A 24,368-nucleotide genomic window follows, 5' to 3' on the forward strand; every position below is an offset into this window, starting at 1 on the left:
CATGAATGCCTAGGAGGGTTACACAGGACATCCACAGGAGAGGGGTGAGGAGGGGAGGGGAGGTGGACAGAGAAGGACCCGAGGGAGGGCGCAGAGGGTGATAAAGGGTCAAGGGCTGAGGAGCGCCCAGCCATTCTGGTCTAAACTCAGGTGAAGAGCTTGAGATGGGGACACGGGGACAGAGTCTGAGAAAGAAACGGGGAAAGGCTGGCAGACGGGCTTTAGAAAAGGGAGGGTGGACGGAGAAAGTCAGATGGGCAGAGGAGCTGGGCTGAGCTGGGTGCCAGGGGGCAGTCCCAAGGCTAAGCAGGGGGAACCGAAGAAGGGCGTGCGCGCGCGTCCCCGGGAGGCAGGTGCTGGGCTGCAGGGGCGCGGTCCCACCTTGAGCACCGTGACGGCTCCCGCGCTGTGCACCTGGAAGTGAGCGGGCGGCTCCGCGCCGGGCTCGGCCGCCTCGTCGGGGCCCGAGTAGCTGAAGCAGGCGTCTGCGATGTCCAGGTGGCCGAGGGGCAGCGCGTCCTGCGGGGTCTTGAAGTAGTAGAGGTAGCAGCGGCGCGCGTCGAACACGAACCAGCGGTTGCGGTAGCCGCGCAGCGGGCCCTTACCGGACAGCTTCTGCAGGTAGCCGCACAGCCGCGCCGGCTCCCGCCCCGGCCCAGCCCCAGGCTCCGCCGCGGTCCCCGGGGCCGCGCCCTCGCCACCGCTGCCCTCCTCCCCGCGGGCCGCGGGCCCCGGCATTGCCAGCCAGCGCGCCAACCGCCGGCGCCCGGGCCCCCAGCGCCTCGGCGCCACCGCCGCCGCCGCTGCCGCGCCCCCTCCCCTGAGCCCCGCCGCTCCGCACGGCTTGCGAGCGCGCAAAGCAATCTGGGACTTGTAGTCCCACCTCCGCCCGCCCCCAGGAACGCCCGCTTCGACCCGGGGCTCTCCCGCAGGCACCCCAGAGGCAGGTCAGGTAGCGTCACCGCCTGCCCTCTGTGCCTTCGTGTAACCTGGGCTCAAAACCCCGCGTTGCCAAGCTGTAACATTGTTCTGTTTCTTTATGGGAGTGTGAACTTGCAGTTCTCAAAAATCCATCAGTGTCCCCTTGAAATTGTACATTTCTCTCTATATAAATTATAACCTCAGTGCAAAACTTTGTTTTTAAATTTCTGCCCTGCCAGATTCATAGGCTAGTATTGCACAACCGAGAGAGCTTATTGCTTGGCGCCGAGTGGGTGCTCAGTAAATGTTTATAGAATTGGTGAATGAAACCCAAAACTTTTCCCACCTCTCCAGACCTCAGTGGGTTCACGTTCTGAATTCAACAAATATGTACTGAGCCCTTTCTATGTGCCAAGTACAGTTCCAGATGCTGGAGGACAAGATAGTGAACAAGCTGCAAAATCATTCCCCTGCCCTCATGGAGATAATAGTCTAGTAAGGGAGAGAGAGGATACCCACATAAAAAGGCATATAAAAGTATACTGTGTTGTCTACATGCCAGTGATGTAACTTAAAAAAGGATTACCACTTAAATAGCCCTTATTGTTACCAGTGTTTTATATATTAGCTCATTTGAACTTTCACAGTAACTTCAAGAGGCAAGTGCCTTTGTTTCACAATAATGTAAGAGGAGGGCAGGAGGGTCAGGCTGCGTTTCAGAGGATCAGGGAGGCCCCACTGAGGAGGTGACCTGGAGCAGAGACCTAGATGACGTGAGGGAATGAGTCATGCAAGTTTGTGAGGGAAATGTGAATACTAAAGCTCACTTTACTTAATGAAAAAAGGAAGGTCATAGCAATATTTGTGAAAGGGCCAGATCAAAACAATATCTCACCTTCTTCGGTTTGCATGTTTTTACATAGGTGGAAAACAAACTTTCTGAGATGGATGGGCCCTGAATTAGACTGCTTACTTGGAGGTAGGTTGGAAGAGTGAGCTCACACAGCCAGCCAACCAGCTGTGGGCTCTGTTAGCTGGCCCTGTGTTACCCCACCTCTCCCCAGGCCCCTCAAGGATCTGCCTGGGTGGCCATGGCAAGGGCGCCTCCATCTTAGCACCCTTTGGATCTCTTTGAGTGCAATACCGCATCGAGTTAAAGACTGGACTGTGAATCCAGACTGATGGAATCTGTCTCCTAGCTCTGCTACTAACCAGTGGTGTGACTTTGGTTAAGTTGTGTTACCTCACTGAACCTCAGTCTCGTCGTCTATAAAATGGGGATAGTAGGAGTTGTTACTTCCATTGTTCTTATAAAGATTACGAGATCATGTGAAAGTGCTTAACATGGCACCTAGCACAGTAAGCACTCAGCATATCGATTATTACTGTCGTACAGTTAGCACTGATATCCTCTGAAATCAGCAGATTCTGAGAGGGGGATCTCGCATCCCCAATACATAGGAGGCCAGAGAATGCACTGCAGGAATGGGATGGGCCACCCTCGAGAGTAAAGAAACCGTGTTTCATTTGTGCCTTGCCGTGATCAAGAGGGACTGTGATTAGTTGAGTTGTGGGCTAGGAAGCCAGAGTAGGGTGTGACCAAGAAGTCCTATGGAAAGGGGAAGAGCTGGGAGAACTGGGTCTGTACAGCTACAGTACACAGCTACACAGGAGGTATACAGGAGGCCACAGGGCAGGAGCAGGTACAGCCCCCTCCATCCTCCACTCTGGCAGTGAGTTGGCCAAAAAGTAAGGATGGCAATAGCCTGCTGTCACAGAGGACAGACTAAGCCCGTGGGGTATCTGGTGGAGGCAGATATCTGCTAGGCGCGAGGAAGGCGCCCTTCACAGGTAGCAGGAGTGAGCCCCCTCACCCTGGGGCGTGGGTCCGGCCTGGCTGGCCAGGTCTCTGCAGCCCCTGGCAGAGCTGGAATCTGTGCTTCTCAGTGGGCAAGCTGGCCTCAAGCCTGACCCTCCTGCACTTGAACTTCCACTCTCCCTGTCATTTTAACACGCTCGCAGGCCCTCTTTCTCATGAAAGCCATACCCCACATCATATCAAACATATTACAGTGCCCCACATTCCATAGTAAACATAGTCATAATATTTGCTCTAAAAATGTTTGAAGGAGTTTCTAGAATTATGCTCTGGAGAGTATCTATAAGGAATCCTTTTTAATATACATTTGGCTACTACATCTTGGCAGATATCATGTCTGTGTGGGAATCCTGGCCAAGTGAGAAAAATCCAACATATAAATTGTTTTCAAAGGGAGGAATGTTTTTATGACATTTTAATGAAGTAGACATAATGTTACACTTTTCAGACATGTAATGAAATGTTTATTAATTTTGACTTTCCTCTTTTCCTGAGGTTTACAGCTGGTACCTTTTTTCTAGTCTACAGACATTTCCTAGGTCCCTTGAAACTTGGCAGATCCAGGTGCTGGTACTGGTACTGGTACTGGTACTGGTTTCGTCGCTAAGTCGTGTCTGACTCTTGTGACTCCACGAACTGTAGCCTGCCAGGCTTCTGTTTCCATGGGATTCTCCAGGCAAGAATACTGGAGTGGGTTGCCATTTCCTTCTCCAGGGGATCTTTCCCACCCAGGAATCGAACCCGAGTCTCCCGCATTGCGAGCAGAATCTTTACTCACTGAGCTACAAGGGAATCCCTGTGGTGCTGAGCCTACACTATCTAAAAACTCTATAAACTCTCCTGGCCCTTGCCAGGGCCAGAATATGGCCCTCTCTGAAGAGGCGCAGTTGCAAGCCCAGAGACCCCAGTGAGACAGGCAAAATGTGGAGGCCTCAAAACTGGGGGCAACATCTCAGCAGGGACCTCTGGAGGGCCCCACATCTCTGCAGAGCCAAGCAGAAGTGGCCCAAGCATTCCAAGGCTCCCGCACCAACCCCGACACCCTCTGGACTCTCCAGACTTCTCCCAGGCCCCTTGCCCTGCCAGTTCTCTCTGGGTCACCCTGGGATGCTGGTTATTTCATGAACAAACCCTGCATTGTCTCACCCCACCCCCCTCTTTTCCTAAAACTAAAAGCTGAAGGGCCTATATGGAGGACCTTCATCTCATCTCCCTTAGCAGCTCTCTCCCAATTCATTTTGGACAATTTTCTATTTTATGTAAAATGCTAAACAAATGCAGCTTCATTTCCCCCCCTTTTCTAGCCAGATCATCCCCTCAAGGTCCTCCCACATGGTCATCCTGGGGCTGCCCCTGGTGGTTCCTAATTGCTTGGCACTCTTCCTCAATAGCTTCTTGACATTTTTCAGTTTCCAGTCTTGTAGATTAAAGGTCAGTGTCCTATGGTCGGGGCTTCCCTGGTGGCTCAAGCAGTAAAGAATCCACCTGTGATACAGGAACCACAGGAGACTCTGGTTTGATCCTTGGGTCGGGAAGATCCCCTGGAGGAGGACATTGCAACCCACTCCAGTATTCTTGCCTGGAGAATCCCATGGGCAAAGGAGTCTGGCAGGCTACAGTCCATGGGGTTGCAAAGAGTCGGATACCACTGAAGCAACTTAGCATGCACACATGGTCAGACACCAGCTTTACACAGCCTGTGTGCTTGCCTGGTGTCCAGTACAGGCAAGCTTGGTGCCAGAAGGTCTGTCCTGCCTGTCCATGTGAGTCCCTGCCCCTCGAGCCTCTCAGGAACCCAGTGACCAGAAGGAAGTGGGCAACCCAGGAGGAAGTGGCTGCTGTTTACTGAAAAGAGGAAATTTGGGCAATGAACTTGCTCCCACATGGCCAGCCTCTGGGCAAACCCCGGGGGAACACAGAGCTAGTGACTCATCCTAGTCAAGTTTCCCTAGCAGGGAACAGGGTGAAAGGCCTCTAAGGAGCACCCAGCCACCCACCGCCTTTTTAATTCCCAGACCCCAGGGTATGGAATTGGCTAAGACCCAAACCTGCCACAGAAGCAGCCCGCAGTCCTGTGGGGAGCCCAGAGAGAAAGTAGACCTTACCACCTGATATGCTGTGTGTCCTTTGGCATGTCTGTGCCCTCTATGGGCTACAATTTCCCATCTGTTCCACGAGGGACTGGATGGCAAAGTGATCTGTAAGGGCCCTGCCCACCTGCTCTGAAATGTATCAGTGGCATAAGGCACAGCTGTGAGGGCCTTTGGTCATTCTCCCTACAGGTCCCCAGACCAGCAGAGGCTCTGTTTTGTTTTTTGAGCCTTCATGCTCAAAGGCCTCTTGATTCTTCTAGCTATTACAACAGACCTGACCCTTGCTTTTAGGACTCTGTCTTATCCTGCAAGCTTGGCCGCCCGCTCTGGTTAGTGCAAGCCTGACCACTTCGCCTCTCCCCTGGCCCTGCTGGAGAAGCTGTCCTGACACAAAGGGCACACATGGAGGCCTTCTGTGCCTGAGGCAGAGAGGACCGGCAGAGATGGCTCCACTGCTTGGGGCTGGGGGACACAGTGCAACTTTGGTGGGGCTTTGTTCAACCCAGAGCACATCTGGAGGAAGTTGGCCTCGATGGGGAGGAAATTGGAGTTCATGGGTCAAGGCTGAGGTACTGCAGCTGTGAATGGGCTGAGCACCAGAGGGTGTGAGAAGGAACAGGGAGAGGCAGACCATCTTCAGAGTGGGGCTGAATTGACCACTGGGAGACGCCACCGCCACCACCCATTGAGAGTGCTGGCTGAGTGCTTTCATACAGCTCAGTACCACGCCACCTGCCCTGATAGAGGGTCAGTGGAGAAATGGATGAGGCGCTGGAAGCAGTGGCAGTGGGGGAGGGGGCTCCCAAATAAAGGAGGGGCTGTATGACATTGGGTGGATCTCCCAGCCACCCTGTGCCTCAGTTTCCTCATCTGTAGAACAGGACATAATGACCACTTTACCTCCTAGAGCTGTTACGAGGCTTAAACGAGATAAATGCAAAAGTGTTTGGCACAGTCCCTGACATGTGGTAAGGCCTCAGAATGGTAGCTGATTCATTCAACAAACATCCCCAGCCCCTGCTCTTTGCTTCTGCCTGGTTTTGAGTGATGCTGAAACTCCGAAAAGGAGTGTGGGGGAGCTTCACAGAGAAGAGCCCCACCAGGGGACCCTGTCAGCCTGGATTTGCTATCTCCAGCTTCCAGGAAGCCTCGTTTCCCTACCAAATTGGCAGGCAAATCTAACACACCTGTGGTTCTCTTTCCTAGAGGGAAGGCATCTGGGATGCCTGCCAAGCTCCCAGTCCCAAGGACAAGGGAGCCAGGATTCAGATAGGTAGAGGCCTGGATGCACTGGAGGGTGGGGTGGAAGGCTTGCAGGGGCTGGGTGCACATAGGCATTACAGAGCCATACTGCCCAGGAAGCAGGGGAGGGCTGGATCCCCAGGAAGACAGTGGGGCTATAGCTACAGAGGTCCTGTCCTTTCCGGTCACTGTCCTGCTTCTGGGCCTGGCACTGCGCCCAGGACACTGTAAGCCTTTCTGCTTTCCCCACTCTTTCCCAAGGGCCCTCTTGCCATCCCCTTCCCAGGACCCCCTATCCCTCAGCCGAACTTGAGCTCAGATTCTTCCTCCCTGCTTACACAAGCCCTGGGACTTCAGCCCTCACTGTGAGGCCCAGTCTGGGAGGTAAGGGCATTTTAACTAAAATCTTGAAGAGTTGCTGTTCTAATGGTAGAAGTACAGACATCATCTTGGTTGGACAAAGGGGTCTCCAAAGGAGTTTAAAAGGTGCTTGTGCAGGGGGTCCAGTGGGTAAGACTCTGCGCTCCCAACGCCCAGGGCCCAGCTTCATTCTTGGTTGAGGAACTGCATCCTACCTGCTGCAGTGAAGATTCCATGAGCCGCAACTAAGACCCAGCACAGCCAAAATAAATAAATAATTTTAAAAAAAAAGGTGCTTGTGCAAGCAAAGCAATAAGGGGACACGACCTTGGAGCAGGGGTCCCCAACACGCCCAGGTGGTGCCTGTTAGAAACCCGAGCTGCACAACAGGAGGTGAGCAGCTGGCAAGCCAGAGCAGCTTCATCTGCCTCTCCCATCGCTCCATTACCACCTGAACCATCCCCCTCAACTCCGACGGTGGAAAAACTGTCTTCCACAGAACCATGCCCTGGTGCCAGAAAGGTTGGGGACCGCTGCCTTGGAGGGACGGCCACTGTCTTGGAAGGAAGGTCCCAGAAGGCAATCAAGATGTGATACTGGGCAGTAAGGAGACCTGGAAGGAGCTGATTTGGTGAGAAAAGGAGAGCGTTTTCAGATTGGTTTTGTATTTTGGAGCTTGAATATATTAACAAAATATTAATCAATTTTGATTTAGTGCATTTTTTAGGTACTTACAGAGTTTGAGTAGCAAGGAAAGGAGCCCCAGGTAGGGGAAGGGTCAAGAGCAAAGGCATAGAAGGTGGATGCAGCATATATGAGGAAGTGGGGTAGGACCCCCAGCTTCTGGTCTCGGCCCTGCCAGTGACTTACTCTTTGTCTCGAGCAGCCCGTTTTCAGCCCTGAGTCTCTGTTTCCATCTTTACAGTGGGCACAAGTGGAGACAGTAATGCTATCTCATCTACCTGTTATAAAAGGGAAAGGTAATCACATATGTGTATTTGAAATGTTTGGCACACGATAGGGGCTCAACATCGTTACGGAGCTCCTATGGGCCCCCATTTCCCAGCAGTGAGGGGCAGCCCCGGATGTCCAAACTGGCAGGTGTGCCATGACCCATGGCAATCCCCTGGCCTCCAAGAAACTGTAGAACAAGCTTTACAACATATGGTCCTCGGCTCCTGATCTCCTCAACAGGTTCCTGTATACCTGTCTCTTCTTTAGTTCTCATGAGCAAATGGCATGTAATTCTGTAGCTTTTCATTTTTGCACAGGACTCAGAACTACTCACCGGTGAGGTCAGATAATATATAGAGAAACTAATTTACGTCTTGTTCTTGCTGCCAAAACTGAGAGGTACTGCTGATGGGGGAGACCCTCTGATCTGAGGGGTGGGTTTACTTTCCTCTGGGATTGTCAGGAGCCCACAGGCCCAGAGCAAGGATACTCTATGGAGTGGGACCTGCCAGTGTAGGAGACACAAGAGATGTGGGTTTGATCCCTGGGTCAGGAAGATCTTCTGGAGTAAGAAATGGCAACTCACTCCAGTATTCTTGTCCGGAGTCCATAGACAGAAGAACCTGGCAGCTACAGTCCATGGGCCTGCAAAGAGTTGAACATGACTGAGTGCACCTGCAAAGGTCCAGGGCACTTTGGAGTCTGCATCTCACTACATAGCACATAAATAAATATATACAAATATATATATAAATATATAAATATAATGGCATAGTCACATTTTAAATTATATACAATATAATATTAACATTTTATAGTATATATATATAAATATAGTCACAGTCACATTTTAAATTGTATACACTATAATATTAACATTTTATATTATATATCATTAATATTAATATGACATGTATATATGACATAATATTCTATATCTTATGTATACAACATATATAATTTTTTTTACTTTGAACTCTTTTGGAAATGATTACTTTTATAATTTTGCTTTGAAATGATTTGGCTTTGAGAATTCATTTAATTAACAATTGGTAACAATCTGTTGGCAGTTTTCCTGCACACTTGGGGATTCTTCTGAGATTAAGACAATCTGACCTCCAAACCATTTTCAGATGTGGTGAAACTTTTATGAATACTGAATGAAGTTGATGCAACGATACATTGTATAGACATTTGCTTATACATTTGTTGTGATTTTGCAGCTTTCTTCTTTTGGATTTGGGAGCAAATACTGGTAGGGTTTTTTGATGTTATTGTTTTTCAGGCCTCAGACATTTTAACCAGCCCTTGTAAAGTTCTCAGTACCTGGCCATTGTCCTGTAAATATTACTAAAACAGAACTGCCTGTTTGGTGGGATGATTGTACCGCCCTCCTACCCCAAGAGCCATGCTCTACAGATGAGAAGATGAGCTTTCTCAGTGACATCAAAGGGGCAAAAAAAGTCAAAGTAACATTGGTGACTTCTCTGGAGCAACATCGGCCCCCTCCCAGTTTTTCTTGCTAGCTGGGGGCCCCCAAATGACTGAGCTTGGATATATTATCTATTTGTCTATTCATTCACTCAGTATTTCTTGAGTGTAAATGACTACAACTCCAAAAGAAGACAATTTGGCAACATCTATCAAAATGGCAAATGCAAATACCCTTTTGATTGAGCCATCTCTTCTGAGAATGTGTTCCATGGATGTACTCACCCTTGTGCTTAATCAAATCTGTATAAGGTTATCCACTGCTGCATTGTGGGAAATATAAAAACACTGGAAGCAACCCAAGGGATCGTCACTAGGGGACTGGTTACAAAAATGATGGTGCAGCCATGTAGCTGTAACACGAAGAATGGCATCCCTCTGTGTATTCTTATGAAAGGAACTCAGATGTATTACTAAAGAGCTTTACAAAACAAAGTGCAGGACACTGCATAGGATTCTACCCTTATATAACAAAAGGAGGAAAATAAGAATATACATATTTACTTGAATATGCATAAAGAAACCCAGAAAGAACATGCGAGAAATGAATAAGAGTGGGTTTTTGTGGGAATGAGGTGGCACTGGGTGGATGGGGTTTTAATGCCTGGAGAAAGAAGATTGTTAGGGATATCTTTTTTATCCTTTTTATTATTTATTTGTTTGTTTTTATTTCTGGCTGCTCTGGGTCTTTGTTGCTGCATGTAGGCTTTCTCTAGCTGCAGTGAGTGGCGCTACTCTCTAATGGCAGTGTGTGGGCTTCTCCTTGTGGTGGCTTCTCTTGTTGCAGAGCACGGTCTCTAAAGCGCGGGGCCTTAGTGGCTGTGATACGTGGGCTTCGTTACCCCTCAGCACATGGAATCTTCCTAGACCAGCGATGGAACCCGTGTCCCCTGCATTGGCAGGCAGACTCCCACCCACTGGACCACCAGGGGAGTACTACACTTTTCATTTTTAAAAACCATGTGGATGTATTACACATTTGGATGATAATTTAAAATATACCTATGGAGCATCTAACTATGCCAAACATGGTTCTAGGCACAGAGCACAGTGGAGAATAAGGCAGACAGTCTGAGAAAAAAAGAAATAGGGTTGTTCATTCTGCACTCCCTACTATTGTGGAACAAATTCTAATGGAATAACCAACTAAGGGGCACAAGAATGCAGTGTTCATAAACTAAAGCAAACCTATGACTAAAATGTACTGAAAAGCCCCCTTTGGCATTCTGCATGGAGGCTGGCTGCCAGCAGCACTTGGCCGTGTGCTGGGTTCCCACAGCAGAGGCTCAGCGAAGGAGGAGTGGAAGCGGCAGTGCTGGGGTGCGCCATACTCAGCCTCGGTCAAAGGACTGGAAAAACGCCACCTCTGAGCACCTTTCTGGAGAAGTCGAGGGCTTTCTGCCTGAGAAGGCACAGCGGACTGAGCACCCTCGGGACAGAGTAATTTACTGGATAATCAGTTACCATCTATTTGTCCTACAGCAGAAGCACGGCCTTGATGGAGAACCCAGGAGAAGGAAGTTTTGATGAGACAGACAGAGAATTCTGGGGACTTCCCAGTGGGGAGATGACTTGGAGCTGGGGCTGATGATTATTGCTTGTGCCCCGTGCCTCCCGGCCTCTCCTCTGCGTTGGATCAGCTCACTGGATCCCCAAACCCTGCTAGGTGCGTACTTTTTATGAGTACTTTTTATCCCTTTCATTTTTACTGATGAGAAACTGAGACACACGGAGATTAAGTACCTCCCTCAAAGTCACCAAGCCAGCAAATGGGGGAACCAGGATTGTAAGTTGCTTAGTCTGGCTGCAAAAGCCTGAATCTTCTCAGTTCCTCTTCCTACACCTCTGGGCACCCAGGGATGGAGAAGCAGGGCGGGCGTTCTGGAGTCTTCTCTCCGTCCCAGGGCCCAGCTCCCAGCAGGTGACACGGCCATGAACGGAACAGTGGGTTATGGAGTGCCTTCAAGGAAAACCAACCCCTCAGTCTCTCACAGAGCTCACTGGATGCCCCCAAACCTGGCCTCACCTCCTCCTCACCCCCATTTCCTCTGAGTGTAAAAATAGACTCCCCTTTATTTGCCTGCCTTTGGAATCTTCATATCTGGCCCGCAGCCATCCTGGGCTCCCCCTTCCCCTACACAAAACCTTTGTCGCCTTATGCAAATAGCCAAGTTCTGCTCATAAAAGTACCCCACCTAAGAGGGAGCTGGAGAGATAACACCTCATGGAAAATTACAGAAACACATTTCTTTGTATTTGAATACTTCCAGGACTTTGTGTTGGCAGCAAATCAACTCTGGGTCTAACCCCAGTTTCCTTGGCGTTTTTTGGACGGTGGATCTCTCTGGTATCTGATGAAGTTCATGAACTTTTTCTCAGAATAATATTTTTAAATGCATGAAATAAAATACATAGAATCACAATGGAAATCAATCATATTGATATAAAGTTATTCAAAAATCTGTGATGTAGTAATACAGTGTGCTTCTCTTTTAGCATGTTAAAGAACAAGATCCGGCTTAGTTATTTTGAAGTAATGGTGAACAAAATCAATATCTGAAGATGTCTGCCACAGCTGTAACGTGATATGAGAATATCTGTAATTTCCATTGGTGACCAAGTCACAAGTTCTATGAACACTAATAAGGTTTGTTCTCCGCACTCGTCACGGAAGGAAATGCTGAATTTCAGTTAGAGATTGGGGAAGATAAAGATGTAATCCACCTTGTTCCTCCCCCACCTCAACTTAGGAAATTCCAGTCTTTGCCAGTTTGGGCCTGTGATTTCCACTGTGACCCCAGTGTATCCCTGGCTTACAGCTGTGACCGGAAGATAGTTTCACAAGTACATGAATCCCTCCAGGATCCCTTGGCTGGAGTTGACTCCTCTCTGTCAAGGCTGGAAATTGTTTATAAAAGTGGTGTTCCCAGTAGCTGACCCTGGGGATCCTTGCTGTGTGCCTGTGGGCCTATCCCATGTGAAGAGCATGACCTGCAATAGCTCACTCCATCAACAGGTGAGGCAAGTAGATGCCTCGCAGCCCTATTCACAGATGTGAGAAATGAGCCTCAGAGACGGGGAATAAGCTGTTCAGGTGGAGGTTGCAGGTGTGTGGCCTGCCCTGGCCTTTCCTCTAAGTTGTATGTATTACATACTTGCCATCGATCACTTTATCTTGATTTGAGGTGACCGTGATGAAATTGTAATAATAATAGTAATAATGAAAATAATTACCAATGGGAGGGCCCACTGTATTTTAGAGTCATTACATTATCATCAGAGCTGATCCTAATAGCTTGTGTTCCAAACTCTGTTCTAAGGACATAACTCATCTTACCTTCCAAACAACAGGTCATGTTCTTGTCCCTGTTTCAAAGATGACGACACTGAAGGCCAGAAAAATTAAGTCATTTCCTCAAGGTCCCATAGCTGGTCAGCTGGGATTGGAACCAAGGAAATATGACTGCAGCATCCTCATTTTTTAGTAAGTGAGCTGTTTTGTTGAAGTAGAACATATACATAGAAAAATGCATAGGTCATGAGCCCACCTCAACGAATTTTCACAGAGTGAATACATTTACCTAACACACCACCCAGATCAGGAAATAAAACATGATCACCACCTGGCAGCCCCTCATCCCTTGCTTATCATATACTCCCCAAGGCAAACATTATCCTAACTTCTATTGTTATTGGTCAGTTCTACCAGTTTTTGAGTTTATACATACATTCCCTCATTGTTAAGCAAAGTGAAAGTGAAAGAAGAGAGTGAAAAAGCTGGCTTAAAACTCAATATTCAGAAAACGAAGATCATGGCATCTGGCCCCATCACTTCATAGCAAATGGATGGGGAAACAATGGAAACAGTGAAAGTGTTTATTTTCTTGGGCTCCAAAATCACTGCAGATGGTGGCTGCAGCCATGATATTAAAAGACATTTGCTCCTTGGGAGAAAAGCTATGACAAACCTAGACAGCATATCAAAAAGCAGAGACATTACTTTGCCAACAAAGGTCCACCTAGAGAAAGCTGTGGTTTTTCCAGTAGTCATGTATGGATGTGAGAGTTGGACTATAAAGAAAGCTGAGCATCAAAGAATTGATGCTTTTGAACTGCGGTGTTGGAGAAGATGCTTGAGAGTCCCTTGGACTGCAAGGAGATCCAACCACTCCGTCCTAAAGGAAATCAGTTCTGAATATTCATTGGAAGGACTGATGCTAAAGCTGAAGCGCCAATACTTTGGCCACCTGATGCGAAGAACTGACTCATTTGAAAAGACCCTGATGATGGGAAAGATTGAAGGCAGGAGAAGAAGGGGACGACAGAGGATGAGACGGCTGGATGGCATCACCGACTCGATGGACATGAGTTTGAGCAAGCTCCAGGAGCTGGTGATGGACAGGGAAGCCTGGTGTGCTAGAGTCCATGGGTCGCAAAGAGTTGGACACGACTGAGTGACTGAACTTATTCTTAACCATTGTGCTATCTCCTTTAGTTGTCATAATGGCCCTAGAGTCTAGAAGGTAGCTTTTTAAAAATCATTCCCATTCTACACATGAAAAAACTGAGCTATGTGCAGCCACTTAGTAACTGCCTTCAGGCCGCGGCCAGTGTAATGATTCTAACCCAGGTCCTTGGGGCTGGCTCGCTGCAACATCCCCTGCCTCCCCATCACCCAAGCCTGGATTTCTGCTATGACACTCGGAAGCACATTAAAAGTTCAGGGATGTTTGCATGAACAAATATCCCGGGCCCTACCTGGTTCACTGCTTCCTCTCAAAGGCCTTATGGCAGCCCTGCTAGGGGATCAGAGGGCAGAGGCCCACTTCATAGTCTTTGCACTTGCTTCTGTCTCTTCTGGGAGCAGCATCTCTTCCCCAGCCACCAGCCTGGCCTCCTCCTTTGCTGCTCCAGTGGCATATTCTGGACAAGGCTTCCCCCAACCCTGACCCCCCATCTAAGTAACACACCCATTCATCTTCTTCCTCTCTTTCCTGGAATGCTTATTACACTTGGTGCCATATTCTACATATGTATTTGTCTATTGCCTGTATCCTTCCACTAGAATGTATGTGCCACAAGGCAAAATGCTCTTTGGAGTACTGCTTTATTCCCAGGACCCACGAGTATGTGGCACACAGTAGACAGTAAAGCTTGAGTGGAAGGAGAAATTCACCAGCACGGAACTTCACCAAAATGCAAGTGGCCTCCATGGAGGAAGGACAAGTAGAATTTAAATTCCCCACTTTGCTAACAGTGGCAGTGCCTGGCCCTTAGCCAGAGTCTGGTCTTTAGCCGAGACAAAGACCGGAGGTTGGGGGAAGGGGCCAAACCCAGTGCTGCGCCTCATCTGCTAGCCAGGAAGTCAGAGATACCCCCCCACCCCAGGCCTCTCTAGCTGCTAATGTGACCCTCCCCCAGCGTCCCCAGCCAGCCAAGGTGCCCCGCCTCAGAGCATCAGAGAGGGGAACCAGCCCACACATTGTCAGAGGTGACAATGGGGCTCCTGTGTGCCATGGGCGGTTGGAGAGGGCATGGACTCAGGCAAATGAGGCGTCAGTCCATGGGGCGCACACAGATATAGAGGCGTGCGGGTGGTCTGGGCTCGGCTTCCACCTCAGTGCTCGCCAGAATGGAGGCCCACCTTAGGCAGCTCAGCCTGGGCAGGGGCCCCAAGGGGGCTGGGGACAGACAGGCCCTGGCTGAGCTGCAAGAGCTGGCCCTGAGCTGGTTCATGGAGACGCAAGCCCCCCTCATTCTGCAGAATGGAGTCCTGCCCGCCTGGTTTCACGGATTCATCACCCGCAAGTAAGGCTGCCCCTGTCCACACACCCAGCATGGCCGATAGCCCCTCAGGGCCGAAAAAATGGTCTGGGACCAGATTGGTCCCTGCCTTCTCCATGGGGGAGGCAGGGACCCCAGGAGGTAGTGGGTGGGGAAGCAGACTTAGGGGCACCAAGTTCTCTGACAGCTGCTTCTGTGGGCAAGGTGGGTGAAGGCATTGGCCCCCCACTATGAGTCTGCTGGGGCTGCCAGGTTGCCAGAAAAACAGAGGCAGGGGAGGGTGGGGGCGGCAGGCCGGATCAGAATGCATTCAGACCAGCTCTGAATATCTTGATGAATTACTAAGGGTGCTGTTTCATTTATCATCCAAACCAGAACACTATTAGTAAGTGGAGAATTTACTAGGAGACCTGTTTTAAGTGGGAACTGTTCCAGGCAACCCTGGATATACAGTTACTCTAGGAATAGACGCCAAAATGTGGGGTCTGGCTTTCTGATTGGGATGGGTCTCCAAGCTGCCAAAGCCCTTGCTGAAGGAATAACAAATGCAGCCAGCCTTTGGGTCCTCCCGGCCCAGCACTTAGCATTGAACCAGGGCCGGCTTCACCGGCATCAACTCGCGTTGTAACACGGGGCCCTTTGCTCAGAAGGGCCCTATTCTTGGCTGAATACACTGCAGTCCCCATGTTGAAATTCTTACTTTTTTACTGACAGGCTCCAGGTTTTCATTTAGTACCGAACTCTGCAAAATTTGTAGTTGACCCTGCATAGAGCAGGCACTCAGCGTTTGGTGAATAAGTGGGTGAGGAACTATTTGGTCTATGTACTGCCAAATCAGAAGACAGCTGGAATTTTCCACCATGCCTCCAGAATACTTGGCATTATTTAGCAGTATCCATAGCTGCCTGGGGTTGAAGGGGATGTGCAAGGGAGGAAGATGAGAACCTAAGAGTTGCTATCATGGTCAGCCTCCAGATATAATAGCACCTTCTCCCTGCAGAAACTCTTGTGCAGTACACATCCTGCACAAGTGTGCAGCAATTGTACACATTGCTGTACACAGCAATCCTGAGGCAAGGATCCACAAAACTGAAAATCTCCAGCTATATGGAATCCTTCTTGCTATAGGGCCATTCAGGTGGAGGGCGGTGGCTATTGTGCCCACTGGTGAGGCTGTAAGTGGAGCAATGTACGTGATTTCAGGACTCCAACCCAGCGCCAGACTGAGTCTTGAATTTGCTTGACTGAGCCCAGACAGGCCACAGAACCAGCCGAAATACTGAGGGAGTTCTCTATAAAGGTCTGGAGGTCTCTGCTCTGGGTCTGGGGCATGGCCAGCAGGGACTCTGAGGCGGGTCTGACTTAGGCTACTCCTGCTGCTGTTGGGGGTGCCCAGCCCTGACTAATGGCATGTCCTCTGCCCAGGCAGACAGAGCAGCTGCTCAGGGACAAAGCTCTTGGCTCCTTCCTCATCCGCCTCAGTGACCGGGCCACCGGCTACATCTTGTCCTACAGGTAAGAGAGGAAGCCCTCTGCAAAGGACAGGCAGGCAGGTTCTGGATCCCACAAGCCAGCCTTGCAGATAAGCTCCGAGTCTCCACCAGCCCACACTGCTGGGATTTCCCCAGGCCCTCACTCCCTGACTCCCTCACCCATCCACCATGTCCATCAGGCATGCTAAGCAGCGCCGGCCATACACTAGGAGAAGCCTCTGCCTTCAAGGGGGTGAGTTAGAGGGGCAGGCAGGGGAAAACCTCCTCCTGATGGAAGACTGGGGAAGGTTCACAGAGGTGAACTTTGAGTCCAGGATAGAAGGAAAAAAGCAACTTGCTGGGCAGGAAAGGAGGTGTGATTGGGGTTTAGGAAGGCATTTCCAGTAGATTAAACTGCATGTGCAAAAGAAGAGAGACAAGGCAGACTAAGGTGTTGGGGAGTTGCTGGGTGCAGAAGGATGCATGGTCCCAGTGGAGCAGTGCCTGGAGAGGAGGGCAGGGGGCAGCTCAGGATAGCCTTGGATGCTGGGCTATGTCCGTAGACAATGACGGGTCATCGGGTCAGACTTAGGTTTTGCAAGGAACCTGCAGGCAGCCTATGGAAGGAGGACTCAAGACAGATACTGGGGGCAGTGGGAACCACGAGGGGTGAGGTCTGGGCTCGATGATGAAATCTAGACTAGTGTAAGGCAGTGGTCCTAGAGACGAGGAGACAAGATAGGCAGGATGAAGTCAGAGGTGGTGATATCAGAGCCTGACCCAAGAGTAGTTTGCGAGGGGGAAGGCAGAAAAAGAAAGAAGTTCCCCCCACCACCAACCCCCAGTTAGGGAGGGAGGCAGGCTGGGGCTCTAGGGAAACTCTCAAAGGTCTCAGATTCAGATTCAAAATTATCATCTGTTCTGACTGTCTCAGTTCAAATCCTGACCTTGAGCAAGTTGCTTTGCCTCTCTGCACCCATGTTTCCTCATCTGTAAAATGGTAATATTGCAGTATTTACTGCATAGAATTGTTGAATGGGTTTGATGAGTTTAGACCTTTAAAAGTGCTGGTACTCCAGAACATAGTAAATAAATAAATGTTACTCATTACTAAAATAGTTATTGTTATTCTGAGTCCCTGATACAGTTCTCAGCATTTTAAAATATACAAACTCAGCAGTTTTCAATGTCTTTTCAGCATCAGGGCTTTTTTTATTATTATTATTATTCAAACATGATCTTGGGTGGAATGCCAACTCATTAAAGAGATAAAAGTGGGGTTCCTTGCAGATACACAAATAGACCAACACGAATCCAGAAACAGCCCCCCACATTTGCTTTACCTGATTTGCAACAAATGTCCACATTTGGTTTACCTGATTTGCTACAAATGTCCACTGTAGTTCAGGGGTGAGGGATGGGGATGGGCTGGTCTTTTCAATAAGTGGTGTGGAAGTAATTGGATAACCAAATGGAAAAAAATGACCCCCACCTCACATCATACACAAAATTTAAATAATTCTAGATGGATCATGAACTCAAGTGAGAATAGCAAAACAATACACTTATAAAGGAAAACATGGGAAACGTTTTTCATGATCTCGTGGTAGGCAAAGATTTCTTTAACAAGACCCCAAAGTACTGACAGAGAAGCTTAACAATTGAGTTTCTTAAAATTGAGAACTCTTATTAATCAAAAGATACCATTCTGTGAATAAAAGGACAAGCCACAGTGCCGGAGAGGTTTTGTATTGTAATACATACACCTAATAAAGGATTCATATCGAGAATATATGAAGAAGTCCTGCAAATCAGTAAGGCAAAGACAACACAGGCAAAATAGAGGCACTTCAAAAAGAGGGTCCAAAGAGGACGGTTCAGCAGCTTTAGTGATCAGGGAAATAGAAACTAAAACCACAATGACGTGCTGGTTACAGTAGAAAGAGGCTACGAAACAGTTTGTGAAGACACGGAGCAACTGTAACTCTCATACTTGGCAATGATTTTAGAAGACAATTTGGCATACTACTAAAGCTAAGCAAAAGTGTATCCTGGACCCACCAACTCTCTGTCCTGGGATATTCTCAACACTAGTGAATACACGTATTCAGCAAAAAGCCATGTATAAGAATGTTCAGAGTAACTTCATTTATAATAGCCCAGGTGTAGAAATAACCTAAATGTCCATCAGCAGAATGGATACATTGTGGATATTTAAATTAAACGGAATACTACCTATCAGTGGGGGAAAAAAGAAGCTAATTCTACATGGACATGAAAAAAAAATATGATTCTATTTATGTGAATTTCCATAATGAGTAAAACTGATCTGTGACAATGGGGGTCAGGGTGATGGCTACTCTGGAAGGGGCCATACGGGAGTCTTCTGGGGAGCTGGAAATATTGTCCATTTTCCTCTAGGTGGTGGTTACATGGGAAATACATTGAGTGGCACAATTAGGACGTGTGCCTTCACTGTGTTTACCCATATTGTTTAGTTACTAAGTTGTGTCTGCCTCTTTGTGAGCCCATGAACATTTTTGGGACCCCATGCAACCGCGCCAGGCTCCTCTGTCCATGGGATTTCCCAGGCAAGAATACTGGAGTAGGTTGCCGTTTCCTCCTCTGGGGGATCTTCCCCACCCAGGGATTGAACCTGCAGTCTCCTGCATTGGAAGGCAGATTCTTTATCACTGAGCCACCAGGGAAGCCCAATACTCTTCCATAAAAAAGGAAAATGAAGAGAGTGGGACTTTACAGGCTGGGGGAGATGGGAGCTGGAATTCCATCTTTTCCATGTGGCTGGAATTCAGGTGAGGGGAGTGAGGCCGAGGTGTGCAAGTGTGGGGTCGGACCTCATCTTTAAGACAGAGGTTTTACTCATCATGGATATTTTGGTATTAATTTTGACTTTCTAAAATATTGCGTTATCAGTTGTCCTGATTACTGAATTTGTGTCATCCCTTTACATCTTGCATCCGAGCCCCAAGCTGAGTGCCTCACTTCCCCTGTCCTTTCTTCCCTGACTGATGCTGCAGGGGAAAGGGGGTGGGGGGGATGGAGGGGGAGGTGGGGTGGAACGCCACTCCCCAGCTCCCCGTCACCTGCAAGGCTGGGCTTGTTGGATGTCAAGTCCTACTTTCCAGAGGGGCACGTCCAGGCCCCAGAGGACAGCGTGGCCCCGGGTCAGCTCTGGCCCTGGGCCAAGGCAGGGCTGCTGTTGTCCTTGTGTTGCAGGGGCAGTGACCGCTGCCGGCATTTTGTCATCAACCAGCTCCGAAACCGGCGCTACCTCATCTCAGGGGACACCCAGAGCCATGGCACCCTGGCAGAACTCGTGCACCATTACCAGGAGGTGCAGTTTGAGCCCTTCGGGGAGACCCTGTCTGCTGCCTGCCCCCGGGTAGGTACCCCTCTTCCTGGGGGGGTGGGGGATGGGGCAGAGTGCCCAGGCCAGGGGTGTCCACCACTGGACCACATGCCTTTCTTTGCCTTTTCTATTTCCTGCCACCCACGGGCACTCAGTGCAGAGTCCTGGGAGAAGGAGACAGCGTTCTAGCTGAGGTCTGGGACCGGGTGGGGATGTTTCTGGCTCTGGCCAGCAGTCTCTGGCAGGAGGCTAGAGGCCAGCCAGGGGTGTATGACGACATACTTGCTGTGTCTCCACCACCCCCAGATGGAGGACAATGATCTCTATGACGCTATCACTGTGGGCCTCCACCAAGCTGATCCTAGCCTGGAATACCCACCAGAGGAGGCCAGCAGCCCCCCTGCCTCTCCAAAGCACCAGGTCTCCTCCCTCCACAAAAGGAGGAGCCTGGATGCAAGTCCCCGGAATCTCTCCGAGGAAGAAAGCATGGAGGTGAGAAGGATTCTGGGCCACTGAGGGTCAGGGTTGCTAGACCAGGAATGTGGGTGCCACGCCCACAGTCAGGCCTGGAGCGGCCACCGCAGCCAGCCCCTCAGGCTGAGGAGGCTGACTGCCAGGCCCTCTGGGAGAGGAGTGGCGCAGTTTGGAGTTACCCAGTGGTTCACCCATGCCTGCCTCTGCTAGCTGGATTTGATTCAAACCTTGGCTTGGCCTTTCTGGCTGAGTGACTTTGGTCAAGTCACATAAGCTCTCTAAGTCTCAGTTTACCAATCCTGAGATTCCACTGAGGCTTGAATGAGGGAACGGATGTACAATGTCTGAAAGAATCCCTTTGTAAACTATAGAGTGGAGTGCCTGTGAGTCAGTACTTTATTGTCCCTAGCATCTTTGCAGGAGGGACTCATAGAGACTTCTTTTTTTAATGTATATCAGATCACAGAATATCAAGGGCTTCTCCTCTTGTTTAAAATCTGAAAGCTTCACCAGGGTTCACAAGAGCCTTTTCAGGTGCCCTTGCTCCCTCTCCTCCTTCTTCACTTTTCTGGATCTTCCTTAAACACACCAGCCTTGTTCCCACCTCAGGGCCTTTGCACTTGCTGACCCACTGCCTGGAATACTCTTCCCACCAGATACCCACATGGCTGCTACTCTCGCTGCATGCCATTCTCTGCTTAAATGCCCTCTCCGCAGAAAGGGCCGCCTAAGCTATGGAAAATATCCCCTCTCCCACCTGCCATTGTCCCGATCCCTTTCCTCAGCTTTGTTCTTCTTCACAGTACTGATCCTGAGCTGACAGTATATTATCTTGTGATACACTATAATATGGGGTTGCTTCCCAGGTGGCACACTGGTAAAGTATCCACCTGCCGATGCAGGAGACGCAAGAGATGCCGGTTTGATCCCTGGGACAGGAAGATCCTCTGGAGAAGGATATGGCAGCCCACTCCAGTATTCTTGCTGGAAAAACCTGATAGGCAGAGGAGCCTGGTGGACTACAGTCCATAGGGTTGCAGAGAGTCGGACACAACTGAGTGACTGAGCATGCATGCTATTATATCATGTATTACATCAACCACATTAAACAAAAACAGAGTAGTATGTTGCCCATCTCCAGGTTAGAATGTAAATTCCCAAGAGGTGGTCTTGCTCATTATGGAGCCCTTGACACCTGGGACAGTGTCTACACAGTTCTTACTAAATATTTGTTGAATAAATACACAATTGATGGACTTGAGCGTGGCCTACTCTGAAGGTGAAGGGAGTAGTGAGTGGGTGAATGCAGGGGTCTCTCTGAGGGGCAGAGGGGAGAGGAGCAGAACAGAATGATCTCCGGTGGGAGATAGAGCTCACGACCTCTGACCTTGAATGCCAATGTAAGGACCATACTCAGGAGTCCTAGAATATGAAGCTGCAGGGACCCCAAATGTCCACCAACCCCTGCAAGTAATGGTCAGGTAAATGAGTCCAAGGCCAGGGGCCTTAGCTTCTCTGAGAAAGCTTCATTTTAGCTGAGGGCAGCCTGGTGGCAGGGTAACCTTTCAGAAGTTCTGTTCCTCTCTCTAGGCTCCTGTCAAGGTGCCCCCGCTCCCAGAAAGGAGAGGTTCCCTTCTGAGCAACTCTTTTGGAGGCTCCAACGACATCATCTATGCAGACCTGAGAAAGATGAACCAGGCCCGGCTAGGCCTGGGCACAGATATATCTGGCTGGCAGGGGCCAGTTCCAGGTGGCAGCCAGGCCTGTTCCCCAGGCAAGGAGGCCCAGAGAAGACTGTCAGATGGAAGCCAGAACAAGCCTGATGGCCCAGGACCTGCCCTCTCTGGCGTGAGCCCAGACCAGGGCCCTAGGGTGTCTCCCATTTCTTGGGGCCTCCTCCTGCCGTCCAGCTCGGAGGCCTCGGGATCCTCAGGGGCTACCTGGAGCCAGGGGTCTCCAAAACTGAGCCGTGGGGCCCAGCCCTGCTTCCAGAGCAGTTGTGCAGACACCTACGAGTCCATCTGGACAGAAGACGTCCCCGAGGACACCAGGGATGTGCCACGCCGAGAAGATGGCAGTGCCCATGAGCAGATTGCAGTCTGCTGGGGGAGCCCAGCCAGGACCCCCTATCCTGGGATGGGCCCTACATACAGCAAGCTTTCGGGGTTCACAGACAGTGGTTATGAGAGGATCTCGGAGGTCCCGGAGCTCCCAGAGCCCAGACACACCTATGAACAAATCCCAGGAGCAAGCAGCCAGGAGCAAGGAGGCTGGACAGACACACAAATCCAAGCAGCCAGGAGCAAGGAGGCCGGACGGACACACAAGGTGGGCTCCAGAGTGGGGCGGGGTGGCTACCAGCCAGCAGAGAGCTACTGGTGAAGGAGGGAACCTGTGGCCCTCAAACACGGGTGGGTCAGGTCAGCACCACACCCAGAACTTCCCAGCTCCGACTTCTGCTAGGAGAAGGTGGGAGAGGAAGAGGTTAGATTTGGATATAAGATGGGAACTTTCAGGCCCTTCTGAAGTCTTTCTCTGGGGCAGGACTCCTGCCACTGCAGGTGTCTCAGAGCCTCAGAGAGGTGGACAAGGACCCTGGCTCCAGGTTTGACTTGCCTTGTCCCTTTTCATGACTCAGGCACTCCCTACCCATGTGGCTTTGGGCAAAATAGTTTCCCATGCAACTAAGATCACCAGATTCAGCAAGATAAAATACAACACACCCAGTTAATCTGAATTTCAGATAAACAATGAGTAATGTTTTTTTAGCATAGTTACCAGTACTGCTATTATTCCTTATTTATCTGAAGTTCAAACTTAGCTGGGCATCCTGTACTCTTATTTAGCATCTACCCAGTATCTGGCTGCATTTCCTCATCTGTAAAATGGGCTGGTCCTGTGCTGTGTCCAGGGGTGGCTGCCCAGGAGATGATACTAGCCATCCCCATGTGCTCAGGATACAGCCCAGAGACAGCTGTCAAAGGATAACTGTTATTCCTGGGGGTTTCTAAGAAAGGAGAAAGGGGGAAGCAAAGACCAGGAGGATGGAGGGAGGGGGTCAGAGTTCCCAGGGAGGCAGAGGAGCCCTGCTGAGGGTTCACCCCAGTGTGCTTGCCTGTACCTGGAGCCCATGAGCCAGGTGACCCCCTCCCCGAGGTGGCAGCCTCAGATCTCCAGCATATGCAGACCTCCTCTCCCGGCCTGAACAGTAAGACCCTGAGCTCGCAGATGAAAGGCCTTCACCAGAAGCTCTGCCAGCTCCCCCCTCGCGGCAGGGTTGTACCCACACACCCCAGGACAGGGAACTCCCCTGGTTCAAGCCTCTGAGATCCTGACTCCCAGGACCACAGATCCTGCCTGTGGACAGTCCTTCTAAGAACTACATAAGCTACATCCCCCATCTGCTCCTCCTCCAGCTGCAAAGTCCTTCTGGGTACTGAAGGCACCACATACACCCCACCCCCCCATCCTACCTAGGGCGTGGCTGAGGCAGAGAGGGCTGGGGTGGGGACCCCCGGAGACCCAGTGAGGGAAGGGGGGCGAGAGAGAAGTCCTTCATCCAAACCAGAGGGCTGGAGTTTCTGGCACTGTGAGGGGCTGTGGAGCAACTAGCCATCTGCATTCCAACCTGGTCTTTCTCTGGCCTTGGCCTCAGCTCCCAGTCCCTGTAGAGGGACCCTCTGAGCCTGGGTCTCCCTGCCCTGTCCTGGGACCCAGGCACCAGCATCCTGTCCTTCCTTGCAGCCTGACAAGCTCCGGAGGATCTTCTTCACAGACAAGAAGCACAAACCCTGAGGAGGTCTGGCTTCCAGCAGCCCACCAGCGGGTTTCCTGGGCCTGGGGCCACACCAGAGGTTATTGGGAAGCTCTCAGCTTGCTTGAAGGCACCCCTTGGACCCTCAAACCCAACCAGCCTGCTCTGAAACCAGGCTCCAAGACAGCCTAGGTGCCCACCAGCGACAGGGTGGGAGGGGACCTTGCAGTCTCCTGCTGCTCAGGACTGAGTCCCACTCCCCACCCCAGGGCCTCCCACCCATCCAGAGGAAGTCACAGCCTGAGAGGAGGGGGGACCAGCCAAAGGCAGGGGTGAGCACCCCCTGCTTCCAAGATGAGCAGGCTGGGGGGGTCCTGGACGATTGATGGAGCTGGCCTCCCACCACTGAACACTTACTGAGCATGGGACAGGCCCTGTGGCATGGCTGGCATTTTCTTAGCTGAGTGATGTCATACAGTTGCTCCAGAGACCAAAACCAGTCCCCCTCACTGTGGCCCTAGCAGAGAGCATAGGGTGGGAAGTAGCAGTAGAGTGCCACCTCAGAGGGGATGGT

The 24,368-nt window shown here is 50.3% G+C and overlaps 2 protein-coding genes and 1 long non-coding RNA gene across 6 annotated transcripts in view; 2 read left to right on the forward strand and 1 right to left on the reverse strand.

Annotated features, from left to right (window-relative positions):
* The window catches only part of TBC1D2B (TBC1 domain family member 2B), a 90,141-nt gene extending 89,367 nt beyond the window's left edge, over window positions 1-774 (reverse strand). The window contains exon 1 of one of the 2 annotated variants that reach the window (XM_070775299.1): window positions 382-774. In XM_070775299.1, coding sequence (XP_070631400.1) covers window positions 382-738 — 357 coding nt within the window. In that variant the 5' untranslated portion in view covers window positions 739-774. The remainder of the gene's footprint in view (window positions 1-381) is intronic. The other variant, XM_070775298.1, reaches the window with a different exon arrangement.
* LOC139178205 (uncharacterized) lies at window positions 504-8,218 on the forward strand. The gene is made up of 3 exons (XR_011562624.1): window positions 504-621; window positions 1,845-1,900; window positions 6,995-8,218. It is a non-coding gene; the product is annotated as an uncharacterized lncRNA (long non-coding RNA).
* A 183-nt stretch (window positions 8,219-8,401) lies between these two features.
* Window positions 8,402-23,967, forward strand: SH2D7 (SH2 domain containing 7). Of its 3 annotated transcripts, XM_070775301.1 has the most exons (7): window positions 8,402-10,606; window positions 11,437-14,748; window positions 16,150-16,239; window positions 19,434-19,599; window positions 19,873-20,058; window positions 21,631-22,368; window positions 23,785-23,967. In XM_070775301.1, the coding sequence occupies exons 2-7, from the start codon at window positions 14,573-14,575 to the stop codon at window positions 23,833-23,835; spliced, it is 1,407 nt and encodes a 468-aa protein (XP_070631402.1). In that variant the 5' UTR covers window positions 8,402-10,606; window positions 11,437-14,572; the 3' UTR covers window positions 23,836-23,967. The 3 variants fall into 3 exon arrangements, with proteins under 3 accessions (XP_070631402.1, XP_019839608.2, XP_070631403.1); XM_019984049.2 differs by having other exon boundaries at window positions 21,631-23,967; XM_070775302.1 differs by lacking the exon at window positions 19,873-20,058 and having other exon boundaries at window positions 21,631-23,967.
* Window positions 23,968-24,368: the final 401 nt, after the last annotated feature.

This window comes from Bos indicus, chromosome 21, assembly GCF_029378745.1.
Source record: "Bos indicus isolate NIAB-ARS_2022 breed Sahiwal x Tharparkar chromosome 21, NIAB-ARS_B.indTharparkar_mat_pri_1.0, whole genome shotgun sequence".
NCBI lineage: Eukaryota > Metazoa > Chordata > Mammalia > Artiodactyla > Bovidae > Bos > Bos indicus.

What these genes read in the sequence shown, in the direction of transcription:
- SH2D7 (XM_019984049.2), top strand. Translation starts at nt 14,573, where the DNA reads ATGGAGGCCCACCTTAGGCAGCTCAGCCTGGGCAGGGGCCCCAAGGGG. An exon ending in CACGGATTCATCACCCGCAA is followed by an intron (nt 14,749 to 16,149) that starts GTAAGGCTGCCC and finishes TCCTCTGCCCAG; the next exon opens with GCAGACAGAGCAGCTGCTCA. An exon ending in CCGAGGAAGAAAGCATGGAG is followed by an intron (nt 20,059 to 21,630) that starts GTGAGAAGGATT and finishes TCCTCTCTCTAG; the next exon opens with GCTCCTGTCAAGGTGCCCCC.